Below are 17,675 nucleotides of genomic sequence, written 5' to 3' on the forward strand. Positions count from 1 at the left end.
AACACGGCTGTTACTCTGAGACTAGAGAAGGGTAGCTAGAATGCTAAATTCTTTTACATAATATAATCAATTTAAAAAAAAAGGTTATACATAAATACAAGCACCTAACCTCAAGATTATGAATAGGCATTATGTACAGTCGTTAACTACTTGATATCACACACATACACATTTGTTTTACACAGAACCACTGATTCTGTGCACAGGATGGACCTACAGGGTGATGGATTAAGATCGCATGGTCAAATATAAAATGCATTTCCTAACGTTTGAGTGCTTGACTGTGCAACCTAAATAACATTCTTTTAATGTAATATTTGTGTGTGTGTTATATATATCTGCAAGATTTAAAAAATAAATAAGCGGGTGCTTAATGTTAGGCTCTTTCCATTGACTTCAACCTCAAATTTATTAAATATGGAATTAGAGATCTAATTGTAGACACCAATATTTGAATTCTTGGCTCAAATAAATGTAGACACTTAAATAGGATCCCTAATATTCTAAAATACGGAATGAAGTTCAGTAGCTTACTTATTTAATTGCCTAAATATGGACTTATAACTATCAATTTTTTAAAAATGTGGCTTGGCTATATTTGAAAATACCCGCATACATATATTTATACATATATATTCTTGTGTGTGTATTTTATGTTTACAACTAAAATATCCTCTAAATCAGACTTTTTAACCAACCCACTGTTTCAGTTCCATATAGGTTTTAACATCCTGTCAAAGGCCAAACGCTGAATAAGCTTTAACAATGAAACTAGTGTCAGTGCCTCCATAATACGTATTTATTATGGTTAGTCTATTTAAACTGGATGGGGAAACTGGATGGGAAAAAGAAAAGGACCTCTTGCTATAGATAAAGAGTGACTCAAAATAAAGCGCTGACTTACAAATGGAAATTCTGACCCTAATGCAAATAGCAGCCAGCTTGATGCAATGTGACATTATGTGTGACATAGGCAGTACGACAGAGGATTCCATTCATAACTACTTTACAATCAGAAGTACTTTAATTTCAATATTTCAAATAGCATGTTAACTTTTTTTTGGCATCAAAGATTTTTTTTCCTGATACTTAAAAATTAATATAACATCACAATACAAATTGATATACAGCCTCTGACATTCAGCACCATACTGCCATTTTGAGACTGTGATGCACATGTATGAATTCAATTACTGGAATAACACTATTCACTCTTTGTTTTGCACAAAAGACTAGTAAGCGACACATATACAGAAGATACATCTTGATATATGCTCTGAAAGACAAAATCCAATTTCAATCTAAAAAATTTAAACTGAAGTAAGGCAAGAAGAAATCCAAAGTTGTTACTAACTCTTATGAAATTCCTTAAATCAGATCACGGGTGCTTTTTCTGGGTTGTTGGTGATAGACATAAAATGCCATAACATTTGTCTAATGTGGCACAGCATGGAAGATGTACATATTGACATCTCTACCATTCCTAATAAAAGTTGTTAAATCATGCAAGTACAAAGATAAAAAGTAGCAATAGTTTTTGTTGTAAGTGTACAAAGAAACCTTCTCATCATCTCAGGCATTGGCACCCTGACAGCAGGATTGTCTGGCTATGTAGACTCCGTCCTCAGGCCCTTCGTTACCAGCACTCCCAGCTATCTTCGAGACACCACTGACTTCCTGAGGAAACTACAGTCCATTGGTGATCTTCCTAAAAACACCATCCTAGCCACTATGGATGTAGAAGCCCTCTACACCAACATTCCACAAAAAGATGGACTACAAGCCGTCAGGAACAGTATCCCCGATACTGTCACGGCTAACCTGGTGGCTGAACTTTGTGACTTTGTCCTCACCCATAACTATTTCACATTTGGGGACAATGTATACCTTCAAATCAGCGGCACTGCGATGGGTACCCGCATGGCCCTACAGTATGTCAACATTTTTATGGCTGACTTAGAAAAATGCTTCCTCAGCTCTCGTCCCCTAATGCCCCTACTCTACTTGCGCTACATTGATGACATCCTCATCATCTTGACCCATGGAAAAGAAGCTCTTGAGGAATTCCACCATGATTTCAACAATTTCCATCCCACCATCAACCTCAGCCTGGACCAGTCCACACAAGAGATCCACTTTCTGGACACTACAGTGCTAATAAGCAATGGTCACATAAACACCACACTATATCGGAAACCTACTGACTGCTATTCCTACCTACATGCCTCTAGCTTTCATCCAGATCATACCACTCGATCCATTGTCTACAGCCAAGCGCTACGATATAACCGCATTTGCTCCAACCCCTCAGACAGAGACAAACACCTACAAGATCTCTATCATGCATTCCTACAACTACAATACCCACCTGCTGAAGTGAAGAAACAGATTGACAGAGCCAGAAGAGTACCCAGAAGTCACCTACTACAGGACAGGCCCAACAAAGAAAATAACAGAACGCCACTAGCCATCACCTTCAGCCCCCAACTAAAACCTCTCCAACGCATCATCAAGGATCTACAACCTATCCTGAAGGACGACCCATCACTCTCACAGATCTTGGGAGACAGACCAGTCCTTGCTTACAGACAGCCCCCCAATCTGAAGCAAATACTCACCAGCAACCACACACCACACAACAGAACCACTAACCCAGGAACCTATCCTTGCAACAAAGCCCGTTGCCAACTCTGTCCACATATCTATTCAGGGGATACCATCATAGGGCCTAATCACATCAGCCACACTATCAGAGGCTCGTTCACCTGCGCATCTACCAATGTGATATATGCCATCATGTGCCAGCAATGCCCCTCTGCCATGTACATTGGCCAAACTGGACAGTCTCTACGTAAAAGAATGAATGGACACAAATCAGACGTCAAGAATTATAACATTCAAAAACCAGTTGGAGAACACTTCAATCTCTCTGGTCACTCGATCACAGACCTAAGAGTGGCTATCCTTCAACAAAAAAGCTTCAAAAACAGACTCCAACGAGAGACTGCTGAATTGGAATTAATTTGCAAACTGGAGACAATTAACTTAGGCTTGAATAGAGACTGGGAATGGATGAGTCATTACACAAAGTAAAACTATTTCCCCATGGTATTTCTCCCTCCCACCCCACCCCCCACTGTTCCTCTGATATTCTTGTTAACTGCTGGAATTAGCCTACCTTGCTTGTCACCATGAAAGGTTTTCCTCCTTTCCCCCCCCCCCGGCTGTTGGTGATGGCTTATCTTAAGTGATCACTCTCCTTATAGTGTGTATGATAAACCCATTGTTTCATGTTCTCTCTCTCTGTGTGTGTATGTATATATATAAATCTCTCCTCTTCTTTTTCCACCAAATGCATCCGATGAAGTGAGCTGTAGCTCACGAAAGCATCAGGAACTGTTGCTCTCCTATCCTCCCCTTACGCAGCCCGGGTCGAGAAAGTGACCTGGATGCAAGGAGCCCTGACATTGCTGCTCATTTCCCCCTGCCCACTGCAGTTTTCTTGGGGGTGCACAACCAGCTGTGCCTGCTGCTCCATGCATACAGGTCAGTTTCCCCATGTGGGCACAGAAGAGGAGTGCAGGAGTTAGGGGCAAAGGTGGCATGGTGCAGCACAAAGTAAGGGTGGTAATACATCATATACCATGCCGCCCTTATTTCTCCACTGCTGGTGGTGATGGTGGCAATGCCTTCAGACCTAGGTACCCAGCCATCAACTGACACTATCTGGCCACCCAGCCAGTGCTTAATTTGTGCCGGGGCTTGCTAGGGTTGAGCCCCAGCTCCTCTTTTAATATAAATTAAGCACTGGGGGGAGGCAGCGGGGCCCTGGGGTTTGGGGAGCCCATAGTGGCCAGAGGCACCAAGATACAAGTTTGCCCATGGCTCCATTTTCCCTGGGCAGATCTTACCATGGCACAACTCCAGCTTCTGGTTTGGCCAGGGGGCAGTTGTTGCGGGAAGGGGAAAAGCAGGAAGTGGGGCCCCATGACAAGGGAGGGTTTGGAGGGCCCAAAAATTCTCTGTGCCCAGGACCCCAATAATTCTTTATCTACCTCTTGCAAGTAGAAGATAAAACTGAGGTCTTGTATTACAGTTGGGGATTGTGGAATTTTTTACATCTGATTCCAACAAAGTTCACATAATTCAGTTCTAAAGATGTAAAACTTCGGTGTCCTGAGAGTAATTTAGCAATTTGGGGAAAAAAATAACCTTTGAAAGGAACATTCTAGCTAATCAAATGCATTTGTTCTCACATAAAAAAAACAGGCCAAGCCAAAGAAAGTTGAATTTCCTCTTGTTAAAGTACAATCCAAATTAAGGAAAGAATAAACCAAACTAAATCTTTAAAATTAAGAAGCCCTCACCACAGACCTTGTTGTGTGTACAAGCTGCACAATGCTTCTAATTATCTTGTTTTAGTAGAAATTAAAGTTAAAAGTTGTTGTCAAGCAGAAGTTTTCTTTTTCAAAATGTATTTTGTGTTTGTAAAGTTCTGCTGTAAAGACAGTACCATATTTTTACAGATTTATCAAAACACAGTTACAGAACACCTATGCATTTTGTTATGGGGAATTTGTGAATCTTTGCAAAACTTTATTCTCATATACCTGGCTTACTTACAATAATTTTGGAGTATATATGCAATGACCTACTTCACACAGCTGATTAAATATGAATTAAGTTAGACAGAAAGTCAGATACTGGCAAGACTGTGCTTGATACTGTAAAATCTAAGATAGATTATTCATAGATACATTCATAGAATGAGCCACTGTGTTCATCTAGTATGACCTGCTGCGTAACACGGGCCATGGGACTTCCCGGTATTAACTCCTGTTTGAATTAGATATGTCCTTTAGAAAAACATCCAGTCTGCACACTATATTTTCATCAACACTTACTAGTCTATGTTATGTAAAGTGAAACATATTGCTAGTTTAGCATTTTAATTCTACATCTTCCACTTTTTCCTCTTATAAATCATGATACCCTCCTCAATGACAAAGAGGCATGAAGAGGTGTTGACACTACAGCATGCATCAAGTGGATGTAGATCCGAGCACTGAAAATTATGATGACACCGTGTGCTTGTTTTTAAAGGCAGGAAGACGGAAGACAGCAAGTGCTTCAAGAAGTGGTACTCATCACTGCAGACTTTTTTTTCCTCCTTAGTATTTGACTCATCCAAGAAAAGCAGCAAATATCAAGACGGCGTATGTTACCGAGGCAGATGAAGCTCAGGTAGATGCTACCAAGCTTGAAATATTCGGTTCTCCAGGAAAATCAACTTAAAGCACATGGCCCAAGAGGTCAACATAGTTTCCAACCCCTTAGTGAACAATCTGGTCACAGACAACAGCCATAGTGAATTCTGGCTGCCAGTTTGTGAGACACACTTTATGTAAGCATTTCTCATAGACCTTATATACGGAAAGCATAACTTCCAAATCTGCCAGGGAGACTCTTACACATCAATACATTTTTACAACACTAACAAAAATACTCATTACATAAACAATGATAAGCCACTATACACTCCTTATGAGACAACTGTCATTCCTCAAACTGCATAGTATTTTGTATAGTTTTGTTATTCACCCTTATAATACTGCCCAAGGAGAGGCAACTACTGAAAAATAAACTTCTTTAACTGAAAGGACTTGAAGATTTTAAAAGATACTGTAGGCACAGCAAGGAAATCTGCATCACAAAATATGGCTTTCTGCAGAAATGGATCATACAGGAATCTGCAGAATTTCAAAAGGAACACCGAGTGTTTCCAGTGACAGCAACAGCTACACCATATAACACTACTCCAACAAAACCTATAATTCATTGTCTCTGCAGCCCTTATTTACACATTCAGGTTTATTTTAACTATTGTGGTAATAATTAATCTTCAATTATATTATACTAGAGAAGTTACTAGAATAAAGCTTAAAACAGAGCCTGATTCACTCGCAGGTAGTGATGCCTTTTATGTTGCGCTCTCAGAGCAAAAGGGACATAACTGACAACCAGGGAATTTCCCCAACAAAAAGGGATATGCTCTATCCTATGGGATATTTTCAGTGGAAAAAACAGCCCATTGGGGCAGTTAGAGCTGATCATAAATTAGAGAGGCTGCTCTCTTGAAAGGAGGCAGGTCTCAGGAGGCTAAGAATAGGGGAAGTCTATCTCCAACTTACCCAAATCCTGTGCTCAGTACAGCTTGACTAAAAGTGAGAACCCATTATAGTTAAAGTACTTGCCTACCAATGTTGCACATAATGTGTCACCAGCTTTACTTACAGGTAAACAGTAATTCAAGCAAAATGTGATCCTTTCAAATCAGAGTGGTATAAATGATCAAGCCTGTACTTAACTAGTAAATTAATACTTCTATAGTGCATTTCATCTGAGGATCTAAGTACTTTAAAAACATTAACCAAATCTCTCAACATTTCGCTCAGACAAATCTAAATATTTTTCTGATGAGTATATTGGGGGAGAGAGAAATTAAGTGATGTGTCCCAAATGTACAAAATAATAAATAGCAAGCATTTTCATAAATAGAATACAATAGAATCCAGAGGTCCTTATCCCCATTTTCTGCTTTACCCAGCAGGTAATACTGATTCTGTATAATATGCTGTAATAAATAAAGTGGGGGGTAGCTCCCGTTGATGGACACTGAGCCAGCCAGTTAGTTTAAAATCCCTCTTGGTAGCTGTTCTCTACTTGTTTTACCTGTAAAGAGTTAAAAAGTCCCCCAGGTAAAGAAAAAAAAGTGAGAAACTGACCAAAAGAGCCAACGGGAAGGATATAACTTTTTAAAATTGGGAAAAAAAAAACCCCTTTCCCTTTGTCTTTTGTTCTCTCGGGGCTGCAGGGACATGGAGCAGCAATGCTATAAGCAGGAATGCTGTGTAAGGTTTGAACCAGGTATAAAAAATTATCTCCCATACTTAGAAGGAATCATTTGGCTAGGTAATGTTTAGATAACGCGATCAGGTTTATTTCAGCTTGTGGATCTCCTCTGTGCTAACCCCAGATGCTTTTGTTTGTTTGTAAACTTTAAGATGAATCCCCAAGAAAGCTATTTTGGGTGCTTAATTTTTTGCAATAGCTCTTTTAAAATTTAGCAAAAGCCTAAGTTCCGGATGTGTTTTCCTCCTTTTTTGTTTTAATAAAATTTATGTTTTTAAGAACAGGATTGGATTTTTGGTGTCCTAAGAGGTTTGCGCATATGCTGTTTTATTAGCTGGTGGCAACAGCTAATTTCCTTTGTTTCCTTTCTCCGCTTTTCCCCAGAGAGGGATGAAGGGGCTTGAGGGTACCCCACAGAGAAGAATTCCCAAATGCTCCTTCCTGGGTCCAAGGGGATTTTTTGTATTTGGGCAGTGGCAGCGTTTACGAAGCAAACGTCAGAGAAAAGCTGTAACCTTGGGAGTTTAATACAAGCCTGGAGTGGCAAGTATTAATTTTAAGTGACAGAGTGGGAATGTGCTATCCAGCTAAAATAAAATGTTTCTCACTTTACTTAACTTCTGCCAGTAAAAGACGAACAATTTGTAGATTATGTTACAATTATGTTAGAATAAAAGCAGCAAGTCTGAGGTGAAGTATTCAATCAAACCAGAGAATCTAATTTTCAATACCAGTGGATGGAAAAGCTATCTATTCATTTTATGTACTGTGTACAGCAATGAGGCAAATTTACATTCATTGTCCCATACTGAAAAACAAGAAAAGCTACATTTACATAAAAGGAGAGCACCTCAGAATGATGTCATCCTACATCACTAATTGGAAGTATGCAACCATAAAGCAAGTGCTCACCTGGTATGTGTCCCATAGCCTTATGGTGCACCTCAGGGGAACTTCTCTCATCAGTAAGTTATTCATCCAACGGAAAGCAAATTGTAAGTATTTCACCTCATGTTGATCTAAATGTCTGTGTACTTGTTCTGGAAGACAAAACAAAAATATTTATCACTTATTTAGAACCTTGTCTGCAGCTATAATTATCAAATAAAGAGTCTAAAAATAATTCACAGAAACTGTTACAGTAAGAGAAAATGAACAAAATGGAGAGAGGTACAGCCAAACTCATCTTGCATTTAGTTTACTGTCCCTAGGTAGTTTAGATAACTATAATTAAAGTTAAGATTTTGTCATGGGTACTTTTAGTAAAAGTCATGGACAGGTCACAGGCAATAAACAAAAATACATGGAATCCCGCAACTGTCCTTGACTTTTACTAAAAAGATCCTGGAGGGTGGGGAGAGGACTAACAGTTGGAGCCCCACTGCGGGATGACTGCTGGTCACTACTCCAACCCTGATACTCTTCCTGCTGTTACATTAATAAAATAATACCAGTAGGATCTTATAAGAGGGATAAGGCAAAACACGGTGTTTATTGTAAATACAACAGTGAGCATATGCTTTTCAATCTCGCATACACACACACCCCATGAACACAGTCCTGCCAGTTGATGTTTACAGGTTTCAGAGTAGCAGCCGTGTTAGTCTGTATTCGCAAAAAGAAAAGGAGTACTTAGAATCATAGAATATCAGGGTTGGAAGGGACCCCAGAAGGTCATCTAGTCCAACCCCCTGCTCAAAGCAGGACCAAGTCCCAGTTAAATCATCCCAGCCAGGGCTTTGTCAAGCCTGACCTTAAAAACCTCTAAGGAAGGAGATTCTACCACCTCCCTAGGTAACGCATTCCAGTGTTTCACCACCCTCTTAGTGAAAAAGTTTTTCCTAATATCCAATCTAAACCTCCCCCATTGCAACTTGAGACCATTACTCCTCGTTCTGTCATCTGCTACCATTGAGAACAGTCTAGAGCCATCCTCTTTGAAACCCCCTTTCAGGTAGTTGAAAGCAGCTATCAAATCCCCCCTCATTCTTCTCTTCTGCAGACTAAACAATCCCAGCTCCCTCAGCCTCTCCTCATAAGTCATGTGCTCTAGACCCCTAATCATTTTCGTTGCCCTTCGTTGTACTCTTTCCAATTTATCCACATCCTTCCTGTAGTGTGGGGCCCAAAACTGGACACAGTACTCCAGATGAGGCCTCACCAGTGTCGAATACAGGGGAACGATCACGTCCCTCGATCTGCTCGCTATGCCCCTACTTATACATCCCAAAATGCCATTGGCCTTCTTGGCAACAAGGGCACACTGCTGACTCATATCCAGCTTCTCGTCCACTGTCACCCCTAGGTCCTTTTCCGCAGAACTGCTGCCGAGCCATTCGGTCCCTAGTCTGTAGCGGTGCATTGGATTCTTCCATCCTAAGTGCAGGACCCTGCACTTATCCTTATTGAACCTCATTAGATTTCTTTTGGCCCAATCCTCCAATTTGTCTAGGTCCTTCTGTATCCTATCCCTCCCCTCCAGCGTATCTACCACTCCTCCCAGTTTAGTATCATCCGCAAATTTGCTGAGAGTGCAATCCACACCATCCTCCAGATCATTTATGAAGATATTGAACAAAACGGGCCCCAGGACCGACCCCTGGGGCACTCCACTTGACACCGGCTGCCAACTAGACATGGAGCCATTGATCACTACCCGTTGAGCCCGACAATCTAGCCAGCTTTCTACCCACCTTATAGTGCATTCATCCAGCCCATACTTCCTTAACTTGCTGACAAGAATGCTGTGGGAGACCGTGTCAAAAGCTTTGCTAAAGTCAAGAAACAATACATCCACTGCTTTCCCTTCATCCACAGAACCAGTAATCTCATCATAAAAGGCGATTAGATTAGTCAGGCATGACCTTCCCTTGGTGAATCCATGCTGACTGTTCCTGATCACTTTCCTCTCCTCTAAGTGCTTCAGGATTGATTCTTTGAGGACCTGCTCCATGATTTTTCCAGGGACTGAGGTGAGGCTGACCGGCCTGTAGTTCCCAGGATCCTCCTTCTTCCCTTTTTTAAAGATGGGCACTACATTAGCCTTTTTCCAGTCATCCGGGACTTCCCCCGTTCGCCACGAGTTTTCAAAGATAATGGCCAAGGGCTCTGCAATCACAGCCGCCAATTCCTTCAGCACTCTCGGATGCAATTCGTCCGGCCCCATGGACTTGTGCACGTCCAGCTTTTCTAAATAGTCCCTAACCACCTCTATCTCTACAGAGGGCTGGCCATCTCTTCCCCATTTTGTGTTGCCCAGCACAGCAGTCTGGGAGCTGACCTTGTTAGTGAAAACAGAAGCAAAAAAAGCATTGAGTACATTAGCTTTTTCCACATCCTCTGTCACTAGCTTGCCTCCCTCATTCAGTAAGGGGCCCACACTTTCCTTGGCTTTCTTCTTGTTGCCAACATACCTGAAGAAACCCTTCTTGTTACTCTTGACATCTCTTGCTAGCTGCAGCTCCAGGTGCGATTTGGCCCTCCTGATATCTTTCCTACATGCCCGAGCAATATTTTTATACTCTTCCCTGGTCATATGTCCAACCTTCCACTTCTTGTAAGCTTCTTTTTTATGTTTAAGATCCGCTAGGATTTCACCATTAAGCCAAGCTGGTCGCCTGCCATATTTACTATTCTTTCGACTCAATGCATCCGATGAAGTGAGCTGTAGCTCACGAAAGCTTATGCTCTAATAAATTTGTTAGTCTCTAAGGTGCCACAAGTACTCCTTTTCTTTTTGATGTTTACAGTTACAGTCCAGAGTCTGGATCAATCTAGTGGCCCGCCAGATTGGTCGCAGAGGGGAGCATGGCTCTGTCGGTCACGATCCGATGCTCCTGGAGCGTGGCAAGACGAACCCAAAGTCTCATGGCCAAGCACCCTGTTCTTGTAGTCTTTTTTCTCTGTTGAAGTCTATGGATTTTGCTGTGTCAGTTTCTGACCTGTTACTCCTTGATTGGTGTTAACATTTCAAAACACCCTTGAGAGGGTCATTCTGTCCTGGTTTTGATTTAATCAATTGTCTTTAGGGTGCCAGACTTCCCCTCCGGTCATCAATCTGCCCTTCCTTCATTATGGAAGCGCATTGATTATTTTCTGGTGTTGTTAAGTCTCTTCACTCCTCCTTCCTTGACCATCTGGCTATAACAATGGCCTTCACACCTTGTCTTTTCCTGTTGCATGCATTTCTCATTCAGACAGTCTCTCACAGAGAAGAGAGAAATTAAACTTCACTAAATCTTGTAGTCAAAAACAGTTTACATTGTGCTCAGGCCTTCAACATTCCTTTAATCTAATTAACAGACACAATACAAAATCCTGTCTCTTATTAACTAAACTTTATAACAGGTCCTAATTGTAATGCATATGGGAAAACAGAATCTCATAGTCCCAGAGAGTCATTCCTTTCTGCTTTTCAAATGGGGAGGGCTAGCAGGAGGAAATCAAGACATACATTAATTCTTATAGTACAAAAATAAAATCCTACTCCTACACTGCAGCATTGCAGCTCTGGCCATGGCTCCAGTCCCAGCCGCTGATCCTGCAGCGAGGGCTGGCTGCCAGCCCTGGGTGGATAACCCAGTCCGCTGCTCCGGCAGCCTCAGGGGTTCAACCAGCCCTGGGCAGCTGCTCCAGCCACTGCTCCTGAGGTGGAGGCGGTCACTGCTCCAGCCCCAGGATTTATTCTGGTCGTCTCCAAAGGCTGACCTGGCCCTGGTGGCCGCTGACATGGCCCTGGGGATTGCTCTAGACCTGGGCAGGGGTTGACAGCTATCACAGCCCTTCCACTGCAGTGGGCTGAAGATACCGTGGACGTACATCTAAGTCACAGAATCTGTGACCTCCATGACCAAATTGGATCTTTAAATATAATCCAAATGCTGCTGTCTCATTCATGATAATACACATCTGGAGTAATGCCAGTGATTTTCAAAGTACTTCCATTCTTTTAAATAATTCAATACAAAATGACTAGGACTGCCTAATCATTATACACACTTATTTCTTAAACTCCTTAGGAGAGGGATCACATGTAAAGCACTTAGAACAATGAGTTTCCAATAATGATTTGATAATAAACAAAAATTAATAAAAATCATTATAGCAACGATGCTGAGAAATATTAGTATTTTTCATAAAAGGAACCTAGGACAAAAATTAAAAGAGTGCATGGCAAACTGTCTGTAACAAAAGTGTTTCTCAACGACCGGTCCGTGGACCGGTGCTGGTCCCTGAGATCTCCCTGACATAGTTTAGGAAGGCAGCAAGCTGGTCCCTGGTATCAAAAAGGTTAAGAAACACTGTGCTAGAATTCTCTAATGACTGAAAAACTAGGAGTACTATGAAGCACCAGGGTCATAGGCCCTTTGCTATAAATGTTAAGTATGAACTTTGAAAGCTAACGAACTCAAAACATCAATTTATCCCTAATATTAATGTGCATGTAGGGAAACAGAATGATGTTTAGGAGCTACTCTGAACATATTTCAATGCGTACAGCTTGACTGACCTCAATTTTGTTCAGTTAAACAAATAAATACAAACAATCAAAACAAATCGTTTTGGGTGAGTGATTTTAGTATTGCTCACACTAAAGCACAACATTTCCAACCACTTTTTTTTGTTTTTAAGGAAAGAAGTGATGTTCCTAAATTGCCAAGTTTATTGTTTGGTGGCTGAGACAATTAGCCACATGGGTTCCTCTACAGCTCATGGAACTGACATATTGTGACTTATGTATATTAAGCACAGTTTGCCATTGTAGATCTACATCAAAAAGGTAACAAAGGGAGATACCTTCTTGAGAATAGAAGGTTTCAAGCTAATGAAATACTCATCTTTTGAAGAACAGGTTATAAATTATGGTATGTTTCCATTATATTTACGGCTCCTGCAGTGTTGACATACTGAATCTTCTAACAGGACACTATATCTGGTTTTTTTTTTTGGTCTTATGTTCACTTAAAACTTTTCTGTAAGGCCAAAAATGGGCAAGCTACAGTATTCCTATGGATCAATGTATTCTTGTGGAATCTTGCCACCGAGTCTCAAAGGTTCTTTCCTCTAATCCACATTCACAGAAGCATAGTAACAGATAATACAGCGGGACTAGATGCTTATCGTCCCTTTTATTTTTTTATTTAGCTCTTCTCAAGAATAACCAGAAAGACATTAATACAACAGCAGTAGGAGAGTACAATATAGTTGTAAGGAAACATAGAATCTATAGGTTTAAGGCAGCAAAGACTAAAAATAAAAGATAACCCAATTAGCTAACGGCTTTGGAAGAGCATCTGAAATCTTTGAATTTTTGGCATAGCAGAGCCCACTCTACACAAGAGAATTTGCTTTCCAATGTTGGTCCCCAGTGTGGAGCATAATGAAGATCACAGGATGTCCACATGTATATAGCACAAACCCAAGGAATAACGTCTCATTCATGTTAACTGGTGTTCAGTTTAAACAAGTTTGTACTATACTTATTTAATGATGTGTGCCAAACAAATTAAAAAATTGTAATCACCTTTAACCTATATGTACTAATTGTTCACATATGCCAGGATAAATGGGGGGTTCAACATATCTTCTTTTAAAAAAAACTTAGAGCATTTTAATTCTTTCAGATATTAGAGATGTTCACCCCATGACACTCCAGCAAGCTGCGCTAGAGAACAAAGCCAGCAGAGGAGAAAGTAACCCCTTAAAGATTTCAGAGTAATTTTTTCCCAGGTTATTTTTGTCACTTTATACCTCACAAGTGTGTGCAAAAATACCACATTTTTGTGAGACTATTTGCATGGCTTGATTCACAGCGCTACCTACTTCCCATTCATTTTTGAGAGGTATACAACTACCTATGTAATCTCTATGTGTGCCTTTACAGCTTTCAAAATTGGATGAGCCATTAACAACTGACACTTTAATCCCTGATGTTAAAAGGGGTTAAATTCAAATAGGCTTTGTTTATAAAACAAGGCAGCAGCAGTAGGCAGAGGAGACGATACAACTGCCCAATCCCCAATAAGCCCTGGTGCTTTGGCCATAGTACCTGGTTTTTGGGTGGCTGGGGCAGTGACTAAGGCTTAGTCTACACTATGAAATTAGATATATTTGCCTGGACCAAGTTTTGCATGTGTCTATATTAAAGTTTGTTGCCCATCAATGTAAGCGGCCCATTACAGCAACACAGTACCACCACCTCCATAAGTGATGCTGACCACTGTTGACCTAAGGTCAACACAGAGCAAGTGTAGACATTGCACTAGTTGTGTCAAACCTAACCATCCTCCAATGCCCACGTCCCTATAACAGTGACTGCTCTGATCAGAATTTTGAACTCCACCGCCCAGGGGTCACAGAGTCCTGAAGCAATCCATGCCACCTTTAAAATCCTTGCAAGTTTCTGAAATGTCCTTTCCTGATTGCTCATTTTAGCGAGCCCATTTAAGTGCTCACCTCTGTTGTGTGCAGTTGACTGCCCAACCCAAAGCACATGGAGAGCTACTAAACATGCTCCTGCCTGGAGCAGGAAAGAAGTATTGGATCTCCTTGGCCTGTGGGGAGAAGATGCTGTGCAAGCACAGCTATGGACCATTCATAGGAACATCGACATCTACAAGCAGATTAAACGGGTAATGCTGGCAAAGGGGCACGAGAGAGATAAGAAGCATGAAAGTGAAGAAGCTATGCCAGGCATACCATAAGCCTAGGGAGAGCAACAAGAAATCTGATGCTGCCGTGCAAACCTGCTCGTTTTACAACAAACTGCATGCTATACTTGGTGGTGACCTCATCAGCATCCTATAAATGACTGTGGACACCTCAGAGGAGCCCAAAAGTGGCCCCTGCCATGAAGAGAGAGGAGGAGGAGTTGAAGAAGGAAGGGGATATAATAGGGGACTCAAACCATGCTGTGAGCCAGGAATTGTTTAAAACTCTCCAGCACTCAAGCCAGTTCCACCAGGTGAGCTCAGATGATGCCCACTGATGATGAGGAAGGAAGCTCAGGTAAGTGCATACACAAATTATTCCTTGCAATTTTTTGTTTTTGTTGCTTTTTCTTTATCTCAAGCCACATCTTTCCCTCTCCCCCACTTTTCTTCCCCATTTAAAAACGGCCCCCAGCCCACCTGCAAGTTAAGAGACAGGGATCTGTTTTTCATTGTTTCGCTGATATAAGATAATCAAGTAAAACATTGGGGAATACCTTCAAAAAGAGTAGTATGGCAGTCCGGTAACAACCTACAGTAGATCAGTGTCCTGTGTCTGGGTACTGGTAGAACAGAGATATACTCAGTCTCCTCATTTCATTTCTTTTTCTTGTTTGGAGAGGTTGGGGGGGGGGGAACAGCAGAAGGGGGTGTCTCAGAGTACTCTGCATATCTGAACAGAAATGTCCCTTTTATCCTTTTCAGATACCTCAACTACACTTTGATGGGGATACTCTGAAATCCTCTCCCAAAGATTTATAGGGATGGCAGCCTTGTTTCTTCATGAGAAAGAAACAAGGTGAGTTGGGCTGGCACCATTTCAGTAAACAAGCTAGCAACATATGGGACCGGTCAGCCGTGGGAAGCCAGTAGCAGCTGGGTTGTCTGTGCCTTTGTCACCCTTAGGTACGAGATACCAGCCAAAATCACCACTGCCCATGAAAATAGTGTCAGTATTCTCTGCCATTTCCCTATACAAATATCCAGGGATGGGGGCCTAGACTTTATAGCAACATGCCACAGAATACCTGTCAGGGTTCCCTCGCCACTCTGAACTCTAGGGTACAGAGGTGGGGACTCGCAGGAAAGACCCCCTAAACGTATTTCTACCAGCTTATGGTAAAACTTCCCAAAGGCACAAACTTTTTGTTTCCTGACACCACCAAGTGATTTAACAAAGAATCAGGGAAAGGACCACTTGGAGTTCCTATTCCCCCAAAATATTCCCCAAGCCCTTACACCCTCTTTCCTGGGGAGGCTTGAGAATAATATCCTAACCAATTGGTTACAAACTGATCACAGACCCAAACCCCTGGTCTTAGGACAATAGAGAAATCAGTCAGGCTCTTAAAAGAAACAGAACATTTTTAGAAAGAAAAAAGGTAAAAGAAGCACCTCTGTAAAACTAGAAAGGATGCTAATCTCACAGGGCAATCAGATTTAAAACACAGAGGATTTCCCTCTGGGCAAAACTTTAAAGTTAGAAAAATAAAACCAGGAATATACCTTCCTTTCTGCACAGAGAAAATCACAAGCCAAAACAAAAGTAAACTAACGCATTTCCTTGCTAGTACTTACTAATTCTAATGGAGTTGGATTGCTTGCTTTCTTGATCTCTCTCCGGTAAGCACACAGAACAGACAGACAAAAGCCTTATCTCCCTTACCCCCCTAATTTGAAAGTATCTTGTCCCCTTATTGGTCCTTTTGGTCAGGTGCCAGCGAGGTTATCTTAGCTTCTTAACCCTTTACAGGTAAAAGGATATTGTGCCTCTGGCCAGGAGGGATTTTATAGTACTGTATACAGGAAGGTTGTTACCCTTCCCTTTATATTTATGACAAGCACTTTCTTCTGCTCTTAACTATACTCACCATGGTTTGAGCTGCTGAGCGGAGCTGTAGGAAGGTGTTAATAGGAATTTCTTATAACGAGTTTTTCTAGTACTAATAAGGAATTTTTCAGACTTATTTTCCCTTTCCATTGTGACTGTAAATCTAATGGTGTCTGTTTTGATCAGCAGCTTCTGGCATGGTGGCCGTGAAGGGTGCCCCTCACCACAGGAAGGATGTGTTCTGCAAGATTCTCAAATCCACCATTGCCTCGTCCAGTAATCAAAGGGCTTGGAAGGCCCATCAGAACACGACCATAAAGAGAGCCTGAGAATGGTTGCTTCAGGAGAGGCAAAAAACATAGAGAGAGCGAGAGACACATTGGGAAATGCACCAGGGCAAGAAAAAAAAATGCTTCACATCATGGTTGACATGCAGGCTCAAAGATTTCATATTCAGCAGCCTTGTAGCCCTTGGAGAACTCCATAATTGCTGCTCCCTACATGCCCCCATCATACCAACTGGCATCACTGTGTACATCCTTACCTGCACCACTGCATGCTGAGGGACAACAAGGAGAACCATAGCAACACATAAGTAGATTCCACTTATTAGCGACCCCTCGGTTGCCAGTAAAAAGTTGTCTTTATCTGGCAGTTGCTAATGAGTGGAAGGCAGGTTTGCAGGGCTGCAGCCAGGGAAGGAAGTAGTGGAATGTGCCTTCAAGCTACCAAAAGCAAGTTCAACCATCATTCTGTACCTGCTGAGCTGGTAGCTAAATCTTCCCTGAGCACTGGTGAGGTGTCCAGCCCACAGTTTCCTGAGTCAGGGGAGCAAAGGGCAGGCTTGATCCCCCAGAATCACCATTGGCATTTTATCACCACCAACATCCCTGCTGGCAGCTTTTTGAAAAGTCCTGTGTTCTAAAAGATGACAACAGTTTTCTTCATCAAATCGTCACTAAATCAAGAGGTCATGCAATTTTAACTTGGTGTTGCTAAACAGTAAGGAAATAGCTTTGGATCAAATAATCAGGAGCTGATTCAATTTAAAGTAAATGGAAAGATAATCAAAACCAGGTCTTCAACTATGGTTTTTTATTTCAAAAAGACAGACTTAATGGAAGTAGTAAAAGAAGACAACTGCACTGAAAAGCTTAAGGATTTAAATGTGGAGAAGGCTTAGAATTCATTTAAAAATCGACTATATAAAAACTATTTGCAAT

The 17,675-nt window shown here is 41.5% G+C and overlaps 1 protein-coding gene across 6 annotated transcripts in view; it reads right to left on the reverse strand.

The window, feature by feature from the left end:
* Positions 1 to 17,675, reverse strand: part of TBC1D22A (TBC1 domain family member 22A) — a 476,952-nt gene that overhangs the window by 171,318 nt on the left and 287,959 nt on the right. For all 6 annotated transcript variants that reach the window (XM_038410573.2, XM_043496366.1, XM_043496369.1 and 3 more), the window contains one exon: positions 7,825 to 7,952. In XM_038410573.2, the coding sequence (XP_038266501.2) occupies positions 7,825 to 7,952 (128 nt within the window). The remainder of the gene's footprint in view (positions 1 to 7,824; positions 7,953 to 17,675) is intronic.

Source organism: Dermochelys coriacea, chromosome 1 (genome assembly GCF_009764565.3).
Source record: "Dermochelys coriacea isolate rDerCor1 chromosome 1, rDerCor1.pri.v4, whole genome shotgun sequence".
Lineage (NCBI taxonomy): Eukaryota > Metazoa > Chordata > Testudines > Dermochelyidae > Dermochelys > Dermochelys coriacea.